Source organism: Apodemus sylvaticus, chromosome 5 (genome assembly GCF_947179515.1).
Source record: "Apodemus sylvaticus chromosome 5, mApoSyl1.1, whole genome shotgun sequence".
Lineage (NCBI taxonomy): Eukaryota > Metazoa > Chordata > Mammalia > Rodentia > Muridae > Apodemus > Apodemus sylvaticus.
In genome coordinates, this window is record NC_067476.1 from 109,916,664 (window position 1) to 109,934,140 (window position 17,477).

The window sequence follows — 17,477 nt, forward strand, 5'->3', positions numbered from 1 at the left end:
TCAAAAGTAAAGCCATATTTGTGACTATGCATAATATCATTGAAAGATTCCGAAGAGCTATATTCTATGTGAGATTTTTTTTCACTTGCTCCTATTTATTGGTTTCAAGTTTCTTTTTTTTTTTTTTTTTGGTTTTTTTTTTTTGGATTTGGTTTTTTCGAGACAGGGTTTGTCTGTATAGCCCTGGCTGTCCTGGAACTCACTCTGTAGACCAGGCTGACCTCGAACTCAGAAATCGGCCTGCCTCTGCCTCCCAGAGTGCTGGGATTACAGGCGTGTGCCACCACTGCCCGGCTGGTTTCAAGTTTCTGATACTATATAATACGTCCTTAAACTTCAAGACCTTATCTGCCTTCTAAGACAAAATAAGCCATGGGTAAGATTTGCACATGAGAGACGACCCACAGTTAAAAGCCTGCACTGGTCTTGCAGAGGGTAAGTTCCCTGCATCCACAGCAGGCATCTCACAGCTGTTTGGGGCTTTACCTCAGATGCCCTATTCTGGCCTCTGTAGGCACCCACATGCATGTGCTCATACACGTAGACACATATACATCACTGTAGGCACCCACATGCATGTGCTCATACACGTAGACACATATACATTAATTAAAAAAATAACCAGATTTGCACATAATGCATGTTATTGCCATATATGATACAGTCTTAAGAAGCACATTGGAACGTTTGTTACCAGATAAGTATTAAGCATATTCGTCATTCCTATTATTTGTGCCATTCTTCTGGCGAATACTCCTTCTAGTCATCTTAGTAGAACTGTGACGTACACAGAGATGAACATGAAATAAAATGACTGACATTGTCTAAGGAAGCTCTGTTCTTTGCTCAGAATACTTCCAGAGGCTCTGGGGAGAGGACTTAGCACTTGCTGTACGAGCGTGAGACCCTGGGTTCACTTTCCAGCACCCATATGGGCAGCTGAAATGGCTGCACGCCTGTAGCCCAGCACTGGGTGGTGAGGATAGACTCTGAGAACTTGTGCTTAGCCAGCTGTCCTAACTAGGGTTTCTTACTGCTTCCGTGAAAGATCATAACCAAGAAGCAAGTGGGGAGCCGGGCGGTGGTGGCGCATGCCTATAATCCCAGCACTCTGGCAGGCGGATTTCTGAATTCGAGGCCAGCCTGGTCTACAGAGTGAGTTGCAGGACAGCCAGCGAAGCCTGTCTCGAAAAAACCAAATCCAAAAAAAACCAAAAAGAAAAAAAAGAAAGAAAAAGAAAAAGAAGAAGCAAATGGGGGAGGACAAGGTTCTTGTGGCATACGCTTCCACACTGCTGTTCATCACTGAAATCAAAGTGATTCATCAGTTCCCACCCTGACATCAAAGAAAGTCAGGGCGGGAACTGATACAGAGGTCATGGAGAGTGCTGCTTACTGGCTTGCTCAGTCTGCTCTCTTAAAGAACCCAGGACCACCAGTCTAGGTATAGCACCACCCACCATGAGTTAGGCTTTCCCCCACTGATCCCTAATTGAAAAAATATCTAACAGCTGGATCTCATAGAGACATGTTCTCAACTGAGGTGTCTTTCTCTCTGATGAGGCTGTCTTGTGACAAGTTGACACACAAAACCAGCCAGTACAATTGTCCCTTTGTCAACTTGAAACACAAACATATCACTGTTAAGCCATAACCCTTACTTTCTTATTCATTCCCAAGATCTAAGTCTTTAAAAGTCCTGCAGACTCTACAAATTCAAATACATTAGTATTTCCATCCCTTTAAAATAGTCAATCTCATAAAATCTAAAGTCTTTTTAAAAATTCAAAGTCTTTCAGCTGGGGCCTCCAGTAAAATACTTTTTTACTTCAAGAGGAAAAAAATCAGGGCATAGTATCAAAATCAAACACTAACCGTCAGTGTCTGGGATCCACTCACAATCTTCTGGACTCCTCCAAAGTGCTTGTGTCACTTCTTTAGATCAGCCCTCTGTAGCACTCAGCTTGTATTCTAGGCTATGGCTACCTCCACCCCACTGTTACTGCTACTCTTGGTGGTCGTCTCATGGTACTGGCATCTCCAAAATGCTGGTATCTTCAGGTGCAACTGGGTTGCACTTTCACAGATAACCTCTCATATGCTCTCTTCATGGTGCCAAGCCTCAGCTTCTCTGTATGACCCCTTCAGTCCTGGACCTTCAACTGCCACTGAGGCTGCACCTTCACCAATGGCCTTCCATGGCCTCTCACAGTGCCGAGCCTCAGCTGCTCTCCATGGCCCCTTCATACCTTCAAAACTAGGGTGACTCTTAACACATTGCCAAGTCCGACTTCCAGCATGAGGTACAACTTTGGCTGTCACTAGAACACAGCTTCTTTGTGCCCTCAGAAAACATTTCCCAGAAGATTTCACCTCAGTGAGGCTGGTCTCTTCATAATTGCCACTAATTTTTAGCTCTAGCTAACCAGCATCAATTGCCCCAGTAACATAAAGTTTCTTTTTTTTTTAGATTTATTTATTTATTATATGTAAGTAAGTACACTGTAACTGTCTTCAGACACCCTAGAAGAGGGCATCAGATCTCATTACGGATGGTTGTGAGCCACCACGTGGTTGCTGGGATTTGAACTCAGGACCTCCAGAAAACATAGTTTTATTTTAGTAATTCTGGTATCTTGTTTCATCAATGATTGTTCAGCCCCAGTAAACCAGAACCAGAGAATCTTAATCAAAATGGCAACAGCCCTAATAATGTTTACGCTTCCCTCTGAAACGTCACAGGCCAGGCCTCCATCTTCTGCACTGTTCTTGGCATTCTTATCTTCCATGCTCCCACAGAACAGCCCCCTGAGCTCTCGACACTCAGTGGCTCTTCTAGCCTGAAGTTCCAGAGTCCTTCCACAGTCCTCCCCAAAGCATGGTCAGGCCTGTCACAGCAGTACCCCACCATGCTGGTACCAATACACCAGACTAACTGAAGTGACATCTTCTAATTCAGTCCTAGTCTGAATGAAGTTAAAAGGGAATAAAGTTAAAAGTGATAGAGGAAGGTGTGGCTTGTCCTTTGGCCCCCACATACATGTGAATGAGAAGAGTAGATACCCGCAGACTGGTGTGCATGCACTCACCAAATGTTTCCAGGGGTTCTTTGACCGCGTCTAAAATTGCTGACAGGCCAATTTTTATTCTGTTAAATATACTTTAATTTTTAGCCAGGGGGTCGGAGTGATGTGGTGTTACATACCTTTAATCCCAGCACTTGAGAGGCAGAGGCAGGCAGATCTCTGTGAGTTTGAGGCCAGCCTGGTCTACAGAGTGAGTTTCAGGATAACAAGGGCTACACAGCAAAATCTTGTAAAACCAGCAACAACAACAAAAGAAACACCCACGCCACATCATGCATAAGACTGCGGGGCCAAATTCGTGACTGTTCTCTTGATAGCAGCAGCTCTCATGTTGCAGGGACAGGGGGTGGGCCTTGTGTAGCCCTGAATGGCCTGGAACTCAGAGAACCACCTGCCTCTGCCTCCTGAGTGCTGGAATCAAAGGTGTATGCCACCACCGCCCAGCTAAAAACAATTTTTTTAGGAGTTCAAAATGTTTTATGTATAAATGTAATGAGAACTCAAGAATGACAGCCTTAAGGGACATTGAAATTTTGAGTTCTTGTACTAAGTCAGTCATTTTATTTTCACATTTGTAATTTGTTAATCTTTCAATGAAGTGGCTATAAAATTTCCCAGGAATGATATAGATATGAAGAATGATATGGTGTACAAAATGTCAGGAGTTCTATTTTTTTTTAAATCCATTTCCCTCCCTGGTCTAAAAGCCTTAATTTCTATCCTAGACATTTGATTTGGCATTCCAGGTGTGGTTGATGGGTTTGTGATGGTAGAGGTGATGGCCATTAAGGGTCTCACACAGATCAAAGCAACACATAGACACAAAGACCCTCCAGACCCAGGGAGAGGTCTGTAAAGTGAGCAGTGTTCAGGGTGATGTAAGGGGCTGACCTTGTAAATTCTACGCGGCTTTATGTCCTTTGTATATACTTTATTATTTAGAAACAGACCGTGAAGGATGGATTGAAGTTTTCAGAGATAACAGTTCACACGTTATTTCAGATTAAGAACCTGTGTGGTAACTGCAAGGTGAATGTTGAAAATAAAATAATAACAAATTAGAGAGACTAGTGAACGTGTTGCACTTTTAAATATACTGTTCTGTAGAAAGGGGCACCAGCTTAGGGAAAGGGCAAAAATGGCTGGTGCACTAATTTGATACAAGACAGTGGTTTTAAAAATCCTGATACAGAGGGCCTGGAGAAATAGCTCAGCAGTTAATAGCACCGGCTGTTCTTCCAGAGGTCCTGAGTTCAATTCCCAGCACCCACATAGCAGTTCATAACCATCTATGGGATCCACTGCCCTCTTCTGGTATGCAGATATACAAACAAAACATTGATATACATAAAATACTTTTTTTTAATTTAAAGAAAAAGTCCCAGCTGAGAGAAATCCCTGTATTTCCATAGGCTGGAATTTGCCCCCTTCTCGAGTTCTCCATCTCATTGTTTTAGGGCACTAAGCCTAATCCAGTGACTACTTTGGGGCTTGAGACCCCTTTTTCAGAAAATTGGCTCAGTCACATAGCTTGGAACTTGCCATCTCTAGAATTCTGATCCAGGTAGGGACAGCTGCTAGCTAGAGAGAGAGTCCTAGCCCTCCTGCTGACCTGGAACCTAGTGCTGAGCGTGTATAGTACTGCAAATGGACCATAATTATTTTTTACAGTGAATGGCTTTCCGGATAAGATCCTTGCCCCCCTTCTACAGTTCCTGGTAAGCTGACAGTAAAGTCAAGCCCAATTTAGAACTTCTTACTTATAAGCACATTATTAAATATTACTCTACCAGTACACCATTAATCTTTTGAAGATTTCTTGCCTAGAATTTCCATGTGTGTCTTCATGGTCTGATTTACAATAATACAAAAGCACAATTTAGAAAACTATGGATTATTATAATGCCTTCCAAATCCAAACAAAGGTGACTTATATAGAAAGCAACTTTTTCCATGTGTATGAAGTGGCCATGTCACTCTGTGTGCTTTGCCACTTTTAGGCTGTTGACTGAAACATGACAAGCTTACATTGATAATAGGTAGGTAATTAAATAATTGAGAAAAAAATCTGTAGACTCCTGTGGCCTCTTCCCATTTGCCTGTGAAATACATTCTGCAATGGCACAGAGTATGCAGATTTTTAGGAATACGCTTTGCAACAGTACCTGTGGAAAGAAGTATCAAAGACCACATTTGGGAAAATGAAGAAGAGATAAAGTCATGTCAGTGATGGCTTCTGCTGTTAGAATGACCTCGGGTTATCTAAACTGGGCTGAAACGAGTGGCCAGGACTTTATACTGTGTGTGCACGCACATGCATAGTATGCGTGAATGTATTTGTGCATATCTGTAGGCACGCATGTCTGCGGCTGCACTGTGGAGGTCTGAGCCTGACTTTGAGTATCTTTCTTGACTGCCATATTCTGTATTTACTTACCTCAAGGTGAGCCGGGCAGGTTCCACGGCCTTCTTTATCCAGGTTTCTCTGTCCCTGCCTTCCCTAGTGCTGGCATTGCAGCACCTGCTTTGCTTTTTGTGTGGGCTCTAGGGGTCCTCATGCTTGCACGGCAACACCACTCCCCAACACTGAGCCATCTCCATACCCATGCTTTATCCTTCTGGTTGTCAGTCACCGAATGGGCTGCACCGGGAGGAGCTTGATCTTTGGTGAGTTCTGAGATGAGCTTTGCCTGGCTAAGGTTTCCACCAGCTTGGTCTAAATGGAGCAGCCTCGTATGTGCTTGCCTTTAAAGGATAAAACAGCCTAAACTAAAATTGAATCTTAAATTTGAGTACAGTTTTTTAGATGAAAGAAACCTTTTGGTGTATGTAGACATGTCGGTGGTGACTTTGGTGCCTCAGGAGTCAGAAGGAGAGGTTTCAGTCTAGAGCCATTCTCGTCTTTTGTAACTTACTCAAGTAATTAAATGAAATTAAATGATCTGAAAATTTTAACCAAATCTGGAGTTCTGGTGTTTTATTTTACCAGGGGGAAAGAGGAAGTCGGCTCTAATGAACATAAATTTTAAAAATCTCGGTTTCCTTCTGGCCTGTATAATGAACATGAAAGCTGGTCTTTTTGTTTGATTGGTTTTGTTTTTTGAGACAGGGTTTCTCTGTGTAGTCCTGGCTGTCCTGGAACTCACTCCGTAGACCAGGCTGGCCTCGAACTCAGAGCCCTGGGATAAAAAGTATTCACTACTACAACACAGCGTGAAAACTGTTCTTTGAAAAGAATAATGTGTTTTGAAGGAAAAAAATGCATCAAAGATCTAACTGTTCAAATCATTTAAACTGGCTTGCTTTCTTAATCTCCTTAGGACAAGCAGCTTAAAGATGGAAGGTATAAAGAAGTTATGGGGTAAAGAAGGCTATCTCCCCAAGAAGGAGAGTGGAACTGGTGATAAACCGGAAGCCCCACATGTTCCTGCAGAGGGCGCAACAATGGAGAGTGTAGACCAAGCCTCAACCAGAAAGGACCAAGCTCAAGGCCATACCCCTTCCTCAGAAGAGAAAGAAAAGCAACTGTTGGCATCGTCACTGTTTGTTGGGCTGGGACCAGAAAATACAATCAATTTGGTAAGTTATCTATTATATTCCTGTAAGAATCTCTGTGCCCTCTGCTGGTACCGAGAACTGGATTTCATGATTTTGTCTATACATGGGAGATGCCTCTTCTAGCTCTCATACCATCCTCTTCTAGCTCTAGGGCTACCGCTGACATAGTGGCATACCGTCAAGGGGACATGCCCGTTCCCTTGAGTAAGTTTTTTTCTAAAGTCTCTAAAGGGGAAGGCCCCAGACCCACAAAAATTAACAAGAATGACCAAGGTGGATGGGGGAGTTCTCTGAAGGCAGGGGGCTTGATTGAAGGTCATCAGCAATAGGTTATCTGTGAGCTTTGTTTGCATAGCCTCCCAGACTGTTCTTTAGTGAGATCAGTGGTGGCAAATTTAGCAAGCATCACCAGCTACAAAATTTTTCCCATCATATTTCCTGGTCAACCTCTGACATTTAGCTTTTGAAGTTAAACAAGTTTTTCTTATCTGCCTCCTAGCATAGACTATGAAATCAACAATTATTAGATCATTAAAACCTCTTTGAAGTCAAGGATAAACTTGGGATTCTATAAAATACAGCTCTGGAAAAAAAACATAGCTGGGTTGTCTAATCCTGTTATGTACTATTTAGAAACCAAACATTTTTTAGAACTATTACAACTAAGTTTTGACCTTTTTCTTAGGTTTTTAAGTCAAAAGTAAGATTTAGCTGATAGCTTTAAGTTATATGGCTGTCAGAATTCTAGTGTTTACACCCTTTCATCTGAGATTTACTAATCTTTGCCTTGCAGATTCTTACTGTTAATATATTATTCATTTAAAATTATTTATTATATTTTGTTTTTGCAGTTTGGAAAAGCAGATGTTGTGTCTCACAAGTTCAGGAGGAAATCAAAACTCAAGGTAGCCCAAAGTGACAAGACACCCAGTACTCATTCCGCTCCCTGCTCCGCCCTTAGCCCGGTATCAGATGCGTCTGGTGGAGATGAGGACAGTCTGAATGCTGTTGATAGAGGAGACGGGGAACTCAGTTCAGAGCTTTTCCATTCTGAGTCTCTCTCAGAGCTGCCCTCAGACGAAAACCTTGCAAATGTCAGCTTGCCTGCACCTTCTTTGTTTGCTGATAACAACATGGAAGTTTTTCATCCCCCTTCATCGTCTGCAACTTCAACTGTCAAGGAAATCAGTTTAGCTTCTTTGTTGGAAGAAACTCCTGAGTGCAGGCATTCAGGTCTCATGGAAATCTGTAGTAATGAAACTGTGTCTGTGTCTTCTTACAAAGTCTGGAGGGATGATTGTTTATTGGTGACCTGGTCAGTCACTAGGAAGACTGACTCAGAGTTCACAGATGCTCAGTTAGAAATTTTTCCTGTGGAAAACTTCAAGGTAAGACAACGTATAAGATAGCATTTCTTTCTTTTTCTTTTTGGTTTTTTTGTTGTTGTTGTTGTTTTGTTTGGAATTGGTTTTTTCGAGACAGGGTTTCTCTGTGTAGCCCTGGCTGTCCTGGAACTCACTCTGTAGACCAGGCTAGCCTCAAACTCAGAAATCCGCCTGCCTCTGCCTCCCAAGTGCTGGGATTACAGGCGTGCACCACCACTGCCTGGCCAAGATATCATTTCTTAAGTAAATGCTTACCTGGTGTTTCTGATCTTGGCTCCAGTGCCTTATGAATTTGTTCCATATCCTCCTTTCTTCCTTAAAAACAGGACTCAGGAGACATTACTCTAAAGAAACAAAGGAAGCCTAATAATACTGTATTTGCAAAGGCCATACATAGATATTATATAAAGTGTCTATAGTGTATAATAAAGGTTGTAGGTGGCACATGGGCACTCCTTTATACCATACTCAGGAGAAGAGGCAGGAGGATCTCTATGAGTTCCAGGTTAGCCTAGGATACATAGTACATTGAATACATATATTGAATCTCACTTCTGTGCTCTACTTGATGTGTTACATGGTTAGATTCTTTAGCTGCCTGTTTCCTCCTATTGAAAACAAGGTTTTAGTGGGGCTGGAGAGGTGGCTCAGCGGTTAAGAGTACTGACTGCTCTTCCAGAAGTCCTGAGTTCAATTCCAGTAACCACATGGTGGCTCACAACCATTTGTAAGGGGATCTGATGCCCTCTTCTGGTGTGTCTGAAGACAGTTAACAGTGTGCTCGTATAAAATAATTTAAAAAAAAAAACAAAAAAACAAAGAACAAGGTTATTAGTATTGTGTACTTGCAAGTGTTAACTGCTGACTCTGCAGAATGCTTGCGGCATTAAATGCACATCCTGTGCTCTTGGTGGTCTCAGATTTTATTCTGTGATCTCTCTCCATTCACTCTCCAAGTGCTGCATTCAGTCTTGTCGTATTCACTGAAAACACTTCAGGTTATTTAACAGAACCAATAGAGCATTAAGGAAAAAAAAAAGGATATTAAGGATAAACACAGTTTTCCTTCTTTCTCTCCCTGACTTTGTATCCTGTACTCAGCGCTCAAGCGTCTTTCTCTTCCACAGCTCTGAAAGGGAGCTATGGCAACGTCTGGAAGTTCGTTTGTCTGTGGTGTTATTAGTGTCCTTAGCACAGTCGTGACATTTGACAGGCATGTGTCAGAAAACTAGCCATTTTCTTCTGTGAGCTACAGTGTGTTGAATGAGATAGTATATGAGCCATTGACCTGGGCAGGAATTCTTGAATACGTGGGTGTAGCAGATTTACTTGCAAAACTTTAAAAACCAAACAAATAAGAAACTCCAAAAAATGCCACATTAGGGCGGAAGAGGTGGTTCAGTGGTTAAGAGCATCGACTGCTCTTCTAGAGGTCCTGAGTTCAATTCCCAGCAACCACATGGTGGCTCACAACCATCTATAATGAGATTCGATGCCCTCTTCTGGTGTGTCTGAAGACAGCAACAGTGTACTCATTACATGAAATAAATAAATCTTAAAAAGAAAAAGAAAAAAAGAAGCCTATCAGCATTCTCCCTGCCGAGTTTAGGGATGGAGAAAGAGTGGGAGGCAGCTGTACGACTGTTTTAAAGCCCCTCGCCTAAGAGGCAGGTGCTAGCAGCTGGGAAGTGTGCTTGCCTGGCACACACAGACGCTGGCTTCAGTTCCTAGCACTGTGAGCCAAGAGTTCTGGTGCCAGATTAGAATTTAATAATCTTAAATATATACCAGTTTTAGCTATAATGCTAATTTTTTAGATAATTTTGACCCATACAGTATTATTTATCTGTTTTAGTAAATTTTTGTTAGTGGTTTTCATCATGAGGTTTGTTAACTTCCCACATTCATGTGCTTTAGTGCTTCTTTTAAGTAGAAGGTTATTATCTACTTAACAGTTTATTGATGCTTTCTTCAATATTTTTATTACTTTCATTTACAGATCACCGAACAACCTGGGTGTTCTTCGCCTGTGATAGAAGCAGAAAGCACCAAATCCTTTCAATATGGTGTGCAAATGGAAAGCCCTTGTGTAGAGGGGACTCTCTCTGGTTTTATAAAATATCAAATGATGGGTACACATTATGTTCAACTAGAATTTTCCATAAACTTATCATTATTAGATTTTATTAGGTAAGTATTTTCTAATTTTTATTATTTTATTATTTGTTATTCATCCATTATGCCCCTCCCTTTTTCTAGCTATAGACACCATGCTGGCAATTAGGGAGTATAAGAATTTTATATTAGACAGTTTTGGGCTGGAGAGATGACTTGTTGGCTAAGAAGGCTTTCAGAGGACTGGACTTTGGGTCCTATATGGTGGCTCACAACTGCTTGTCACTCCAGCTGTGGAGGACCCAGCACCACTCTGGCCTCTGTGGGGTACTTGTATGCACATGCACATATGCACACACAGACACACTACATACACATGAGTAAGTATTTTTAAAACCATGTTTTCTTACAAGCCAGGCATGATAGCTCATATAATCCCAGTAGTCAGGAGGCTGAGGCAGGAGGATTGCCATCTGTTCAAAATTTTACTAGGCTATAGAATGAGTTTTAGCTCAGCCTTTGCTACAGTATAAATCTTAACTCTCTTCCACTCTTATTTCATAATTTGAGGATGCACAACATATATGCCACAAAGTTTTATGCATTATAATCAATTCTTTTGTATCTATAAGTGTAGGGTTTTTTTTAAATTATACAATCAGTGCATACTTATCAGAAAATCAAATGTTATAAAAATATAACTAGAATATGAAAGTTGCCCATAATCCACTCCCTAAGTATTTCTGATATTATACAACATATAACTATTTCAGTGTGTGTGTGTGTGTGTGTGTGTGTGTGTGTGTGTGTGTGTGTGTGTAGTCAACAGAGTCTTAAGTTCTTTGGTTTATTTATATTCTAATATATTTAGTTCTTTATATTCATTCTCTTGTACATTACTTTGACAAAAATGTCATTATTCCCCAAATCCATAGTACATGATAGAATAGTTTATATTTGAGAAGTTATGTAATTATTTGGTAAAATTCTGTTGGAACAGTTAATATCGTAAAAGAAAAAAAAAAGACAAACGAAACTGGGGCACTGGAGAGATAGATGGTTCAATGGTTAAAGGCATTGACTGCTCTTGAAGTCCTGAGGTCAATTCCCAGCAACCACATGTTGGCTGACAACCATCTGTAATGAGATCTGATGCCCTCTTCTGGTGTGTCTGAAGACAGCTACAATGTATTCATATAAATAAATAAATAAAAGATTCATGCCAGGCAGTGGTAGTGCATGCCTTTAATCCCAGCACTTGGGAGGCAGAGGCAGGTGGATTTCGAGGCCAGCCTGGTCTACAGAGTGAGTTCCAGGACAGCCAGGGCTACACAGAGAAACCCTGTCTCGGGGGAAAAAAACAAAACAAAACAGAAAAGCATTTAAAAAAAATACTAGCCGGGCGATTGTGGTACACACCTGTAATCCCAGCACTTGGGAGGCAGAGGCAGACGGATTTCTAAGTTCGAGGCCAGCCTAGTCTACAGAGTAAGTTCCAGGACAGCCAGGGCTATACAGAGAAATCCTGTCTCAAAACAAAACAAAACAAAACAAAAAAAAACAACAAAAACCTAAAATTGTAAAAACCAAAACAAAGTAAGAAACAAAATTGATTGGATGGGTTACTAAAAGGAAAAGTGCAGTTTAAATCTTTTGTTGTCAGTAACATTATCAGGTTGAAAGATAACATTCGCCTTTCTAATCAGATATGATTTAGAAGCATAAATCTCTTGGGACCCAGGTTTACAATGTATAATATATATGTATTATATATGTGTAATATATATTCATTTCTATGAGTCATGTGAAATGTGTTCGTTCAGCATAGACTAATTGTTAAAACTTTTTCAGACCATTAACGATCTCAACTGAAGACTTTGGCAAACTCTGGTTGTCCTCTGCAAATGATGTGAAGCAAACCATAAAATTATCAGAGCCTCGAGCTGCTCTGGCTTCTGTCCTGACAGAGCTGCAGCAGAAGCTGAGACTCCGTGTGATCGACGTCATAGGTGTGTAGACTCAGGAAGAGGAGGCCCAGGGTGAATATGGACTTTGCTTCTGAGTGCCATACTTCCTAGAGCTTCTTACCACGAGTATCTTTAAAAATCAGTGTGCTTTCCAGACTGTATTAAGGAATATTTGATTGAAAAATTCACAGTATATAATTAGCTATCATTTAACCTTTGTTTTTCTTCTTAATGCTTTAAACATCCCTCCATTTGTGTGGCGTAGGCTTCAAATTCGGTCAGAAAGTGGTTGATTACTCTCAAAATAGTCATGTCTCTGTTGCATCAAAAGACACTGTACTAATGTTTTATACCTGAGAATTTGGCCTAGAAACTGATAGCTGGGCAGTGGTGGCGCACGCCTTTAATCCCAGCACTTAGACAGAGGCAGGCGGATTTCTGTATTTGAGGCCAGCCTGGTCTACAGAGTGAGTTCCAGGACAGCCAGGGCTACACAGGGAAACCGTGTCTCAAAAAAAAAAAAAAAAAAAGAAAGAAAGAAAGAAACTTACGGCATCTAGGAACAGCATTCTCTATCTTTGTAAGGTACCTCTGTTTTAGATTTTTAAGAAAATTAATCGTATCTCTTAGTTTGCCTATAAAGTGGTAGATTTCTATATGGCTTTTTTTCTTGTAACCTGGTTTTTGGTTGACCTTGGCCATTCTGACTTGGATAGAATAAAATTGCAAAGTCATTTAATTTGCATATTAAAGTAGTTTAATTTGCATATTAATTAATTTGCATTTATAAGGACTATATTTAGTCCTTATGAATTCCAGTGTATTTCTTCAGGTGTATTTCCTATTTTTTTCTCTATCAAATTTAGGGTACCAGGTTTTGTGCCAAAATCCCTGATGCATTTGGAATTGAATTTTGTGCAAGGTTTGTGGCAAGGATCTAGTTTTTCTTTTACTTGTAGCTGGTCAAGGTATACTCAGGTGTGTAGACTCAGGAAAACTTGATTCTAGTTTTTAAACATACTATATTTTTTTTCCAGTGTGTACTTTTGGCTTCTTTATCAAAAATCAGGGAACTGTAGGATAATGGGCTTATTTCTGGGTCCTCAATTCTATGGTATGGAAGTGTCTATTTTTATATGGCGTGCTGTTGGTGAGAGTGGAGTGCGGAAGTCACTTTGTTAGGGTTAATCTGTGGTTTTAGATTTAGAAGTTCTCTTAGGAAATGGGATGTACCTCTGCTTGGTGAATATATGTTTAGAATTGTGATGGCCTCTTGATGGGTTGTTCCCTTAATGGATATAAAGTGACCCTTATCACTTCTGACCAGTTATTATGCTATTAATATACGTTACCCTGTATCTACTATAGTATATACTATATGACATTATTATATATCATTACTGTAGTTTACTGTTAGCCTGTTACTAAGTACTTGAGGCACTTCAACATTTTGTCTGATAAGAACAGTGCTGCTGTGTACATGAGAGTTGAAATACCTGTTGATATTCTCTCTCTCATCTTGGATTAAAGGCATTCACCACCACTCCAGCACCTTTTCAGGGTTTTTTAAAAATATATAAAATAGTCTTCCAAACAAGTGTGAAGTGCTCGCTTTCTCTCTCTCTCTCTCTAAGTACGTGTTGGCACGTCCCTGGAAATTGATGGCAGACGTCTTTCCGTGCGCTTATGGCTCATTCCGAGATGTCCCTGGAGAGTTGTCTGTGAGAGCCATTCTTAAAAATAATCCCCCCTTTTTGTTCTGTTGCAGGCAATGAAGGGCTGTTGGCCTGTAAGCTGCTCCCATCCACCCCCTGTGTCCTGCACTGCCGAGTACATGCTGATGCCGTAGCCCTGTGGTTCCGATCCTCTAGCTCTGTTCTTTCAGACTATTTATCACATCACTGTCAAAAAGTGATGCAGACATCCTAGCAAAGTTCTGTTGAATTTTACTTTTTCCACATAAATGGTTTACATTTATAACCTTACCAAAGTAAAAAGCACTCATGGTACTTCTGATGGAAATGGGGATTTGTAAGTTTTGGTTTATGTGTTTTCTTCTTGATTCCTGCTAAGAATGATCCCCAAGAAACTGTGTCATTAATTTTTTTACTCAGGATTGTATAGTGTGTTTGGGTAACCCCCAAAATGACCTAAGCTAATATTATAAAAATGTTAATGATTTTATGTCACTTAATGTGAAGGAACTAAAAATATTTATTTTATTATAAATGTTTTATAGCAGGTTTATTCTAGCATTAACTGATTTCTAATAAGGCTGAGACTTGGTTCTCTGCTTTGATGCAGGAGACACTGAAACTGATCATCACCTGAATCACACTTGGCTTAGGAGTGCAGAATTTGCTGTAGAGAAAGTCTGTGCTCTTGGTTCCACTTTGCTCAGGTCAGGGTTAAACTGAGGTGGCCTGTCACATCCTAACCATTGTACAAGACCATGAACATTCTGGGTGTTGGGCAAACACAAGCTGTGTTTTTTACTTTTTAACTTGTTATACTTAATTTTAAGTAATTCAACCATAAAGTATATGTTTGCTATTAAATCCTTTTTGCAGTTAAAATTTGTGACCATAGTATAAATGGCCAATTGATTTTTTTTTCTGGTCTTTAAATCTTCTAGTGTTAAGTGGATGTTTCTGAGTAGTGACTATGTAAATATATCCTATAAATACTTTGGCAAAATATATCATTTTCGTGTTATATTTATGCTCATAGGCCCTCTGTTAGTAAAAGAAGAGATTATGTCTTGTATGTGTGATGGGCCAAAATTTTGAATTGTATATTAACTGAAATAGTATTTTATAAAAATTAATGGTGCTGTGGGAAATATTTATTTTACTCTTTTGGTACTTCACCATTGAAACTATTCAGGTTATACAACTTACGTTATTATTAAAGGTCAGGCACTCTGGTTTTACGTTATCTCACCAATACTTGCTATAAAGATGCTAAGGAGTAGGTCAGGTGGTGGTGGTGGGGATGCACACCTTTAATCCCAGCACTAGGCAGAGGCAGGCAGATCTCTTGAGTTTGAGGCCAGCCTGGTCTACAGAGCAAGTTCCAGGACAGCCAGGGCTACACAGAGAAACCCTGTCTTGAAAAACCAAAGGAGGGGGGGAAAGATGCTAAGAAGATTCTACAGAACTGTCATCTATAGTTAAAACGAGACAAAAAAGTAGTATTTTTTAAATTTTAGGTTATTTCATTCGTAAATGTAGCATTTTGTTAACTTCTCTCTTAAATACATGAGTTAAGCTTTGCTAAAAGAGGAGTAGGTGACTGGAATTTCCTGCACATTGGGTTTCTCCCTTCAGCAGAAGACTAGATGCACAGTCAGCCTCGGCACTGTCATGAGGGTTCTGAAGCACCGCTTCCTTAGCTTCCCCTTTATTGTTGCCATCTGCAGCCTTCCCTGCCCCAGGGACTACCCAGCCTCGCTCGGACTTTACCAAGCAGTGCCACACATGGTCTAGGAGGGCTCCTTTGTGTGCCTTTTCCAGGTGTTTCTGAGGTCACTAGGGCTGGTCAGTTGTGGAGCAGGGAGTATAAGGTATGTAAAATCACAGTGACAGCTGTCCCGAGGACCATGGTTGTGTGTCTTTCTGCTGCTTTGTTCTAAGGGATGTTAATGAGAGCAGCAGAACTCGTCATGGGACTTAATCGCCCTGTCTAACAGTGTCTGTATAAGCGGTAGGTTTGGGGTTGAGGCGTGACTCTAGATCTGCCAAAGAGAACATAGTGTTACTTTTGTTCTTTCTGAACTCACTAAATGTAGAGTAACAGGGTTTCTATAGAAATGTTTAATAGAATGTTTACAATGTTTATGATTTTAATAAACTAATAGAGTAGATATTTTAAAACTTTGGACCAGTATATATTCTATCTAAACTCATTGAATTATATTCTGAATCAGGCATTGTCAACCTTTTTTATCACAAAATAGAATTTTAGGTCTAGTTGTTGCACAGGGCCATCCACAACATCTAGTCTCTTTACTTTATGATCAGCCAGTGAGGGTAACGCTTGGGGGGAGATTGGCTGTGTGCTTTGAGCCAGGCACCTTTACCAAGGACAGATGGCAGCAGAGCAAGGCTGGGGACAAATGACGGAGGACAGGAAGAGCGAGCGTGAGATCAGCCGAAAGGAGGTGGCCAGGCTGTAGACAATCATCCCCAGGATCAGCTGAGCTGCCGCTCAGGTGTGGGAGGAGCCTGTCTTACCCCGCAGGAGCAACTGTAGGGGAGCTGAGCAGCTTCTGAGAGCAAATGTGCCAAGTTTGCCCTGCACAGCATGTGCTCTGCACACAATTACAGTATTTTATTTTCATTTTCTGTAGGTTCTTTTTTCTGTGGATAAACATGATCTTTGTTGCATGGTAAGCCATGAGCAGTGCACTGACCCTACTCGTGTGTCCTTAAGCTGTTTTCCTGTGTCAGAAGTTTAGGCGAGAGCAATGCAAGTGAATAGCAGCTTAGTAAATGATGCTTTTTTTTTTTTTACTTTGTTTAGCATTGAACTGTGTAAATTGAGATTTTTTAATTGAATGTATAATTAAAAACATCTGTGCTTTTTATGGGGTCTATGTGTTCTTTATAATTTAAGTAGATGAAAATGATTTAATTGGTATATAGATAGGTTTCTAAATATGTAAATACAACTTGCTCAGTCTGTATGTTACTTGTATGTATGTTTTTGCATGTGTGTTATATGTCATGTTTGTGTGGCTGTGTATGTGTAATCATGTAAATATTCATGTTTCAGAGGCCAGAGATCAACATCAGATTTCTTCCTCACTATCTTTTTATTTTTTTAACTCTTAAAAATATGGCTTATTTAGGGCTGGTGAGATGGCTCAGTGGGTAAGAGCACTGCTGCTCTCCCGAAGGTCCTAAGTTCAAATCCCAGCAACCACATGGTGGCTCACAGCTATCCATAATGAGATCTGACTCCCTCTCCGGTGTGTCTGTGAAGACGGCTACAGTGTACTTATGTATAATAATAAATAAATCTTAAAAAGAAAAAAGATGGCTTATTCATACATGTGTGCTTGGTGCCAGCAGAGGTCAGGAGAGGCATCAGTTCCTTCCCCTGGAACTGGAGTTAAAGAACAAATGGTTGTGAGCTGCCATGTGAGTGCAGGAAACTGAACCCAGGTGCTCTGCAGGCACAACAAGAGCTCTTAACCACTGAGCTATCTCTCCAGCCCCTGATCATTCTAAACCTAGACCTCACGGACTTGAGCTGCCTAGCCCACCCGGAATCTACTCATCCTTCTTCCTCATCCCTGCACTTTATTTTGAGACAGGGTTTTAGGCCGCTCAGGCGAGCCTTGATCTTCTTTGGCTCACAGC

General features: G+C 40.7%; 1 protein-coding gene across 2 annotated transcripts in view; it reads left to right on the forward strand.

The window, feature by feature from the left end:
* Positions 1-16,699, forward strand: part of Ap4e1 (adaptor related protein complex 4 subunit epsilon 1) — a 70,725-nt gene extending 54,026 nt beyond the window's left edge. For both annotated transcript variants that reach the window (XM_052183517.1, XM_052183518.1), the window contains exons 17-21: positions 6,407-6,665; positions 7,496-8,032; positions 10,029-10,219; positions 11,996-12,153; positions 13,880-16,699. In XM_052183517.1, the coding sequence (XP_052039477.1) occupies positions 6,407-6,665; positions 7,496-8,032; positions 10,029-10,219; positions 11,996-12,153; positions 13,880-14,040 (1,306 nt within the window). In that variant the 3' untranslated portion in view covers positions 14,041-16,699. The remainder of the gene's footprint in view (positions 1-6,406; positions 6,666-7,495; positions 8,033-10,028; positions 10,220-11,995; positions 12,154-13,879) is intronic.
* Positions 16,700-17,477: the final 778 nt, after the last annotated feature.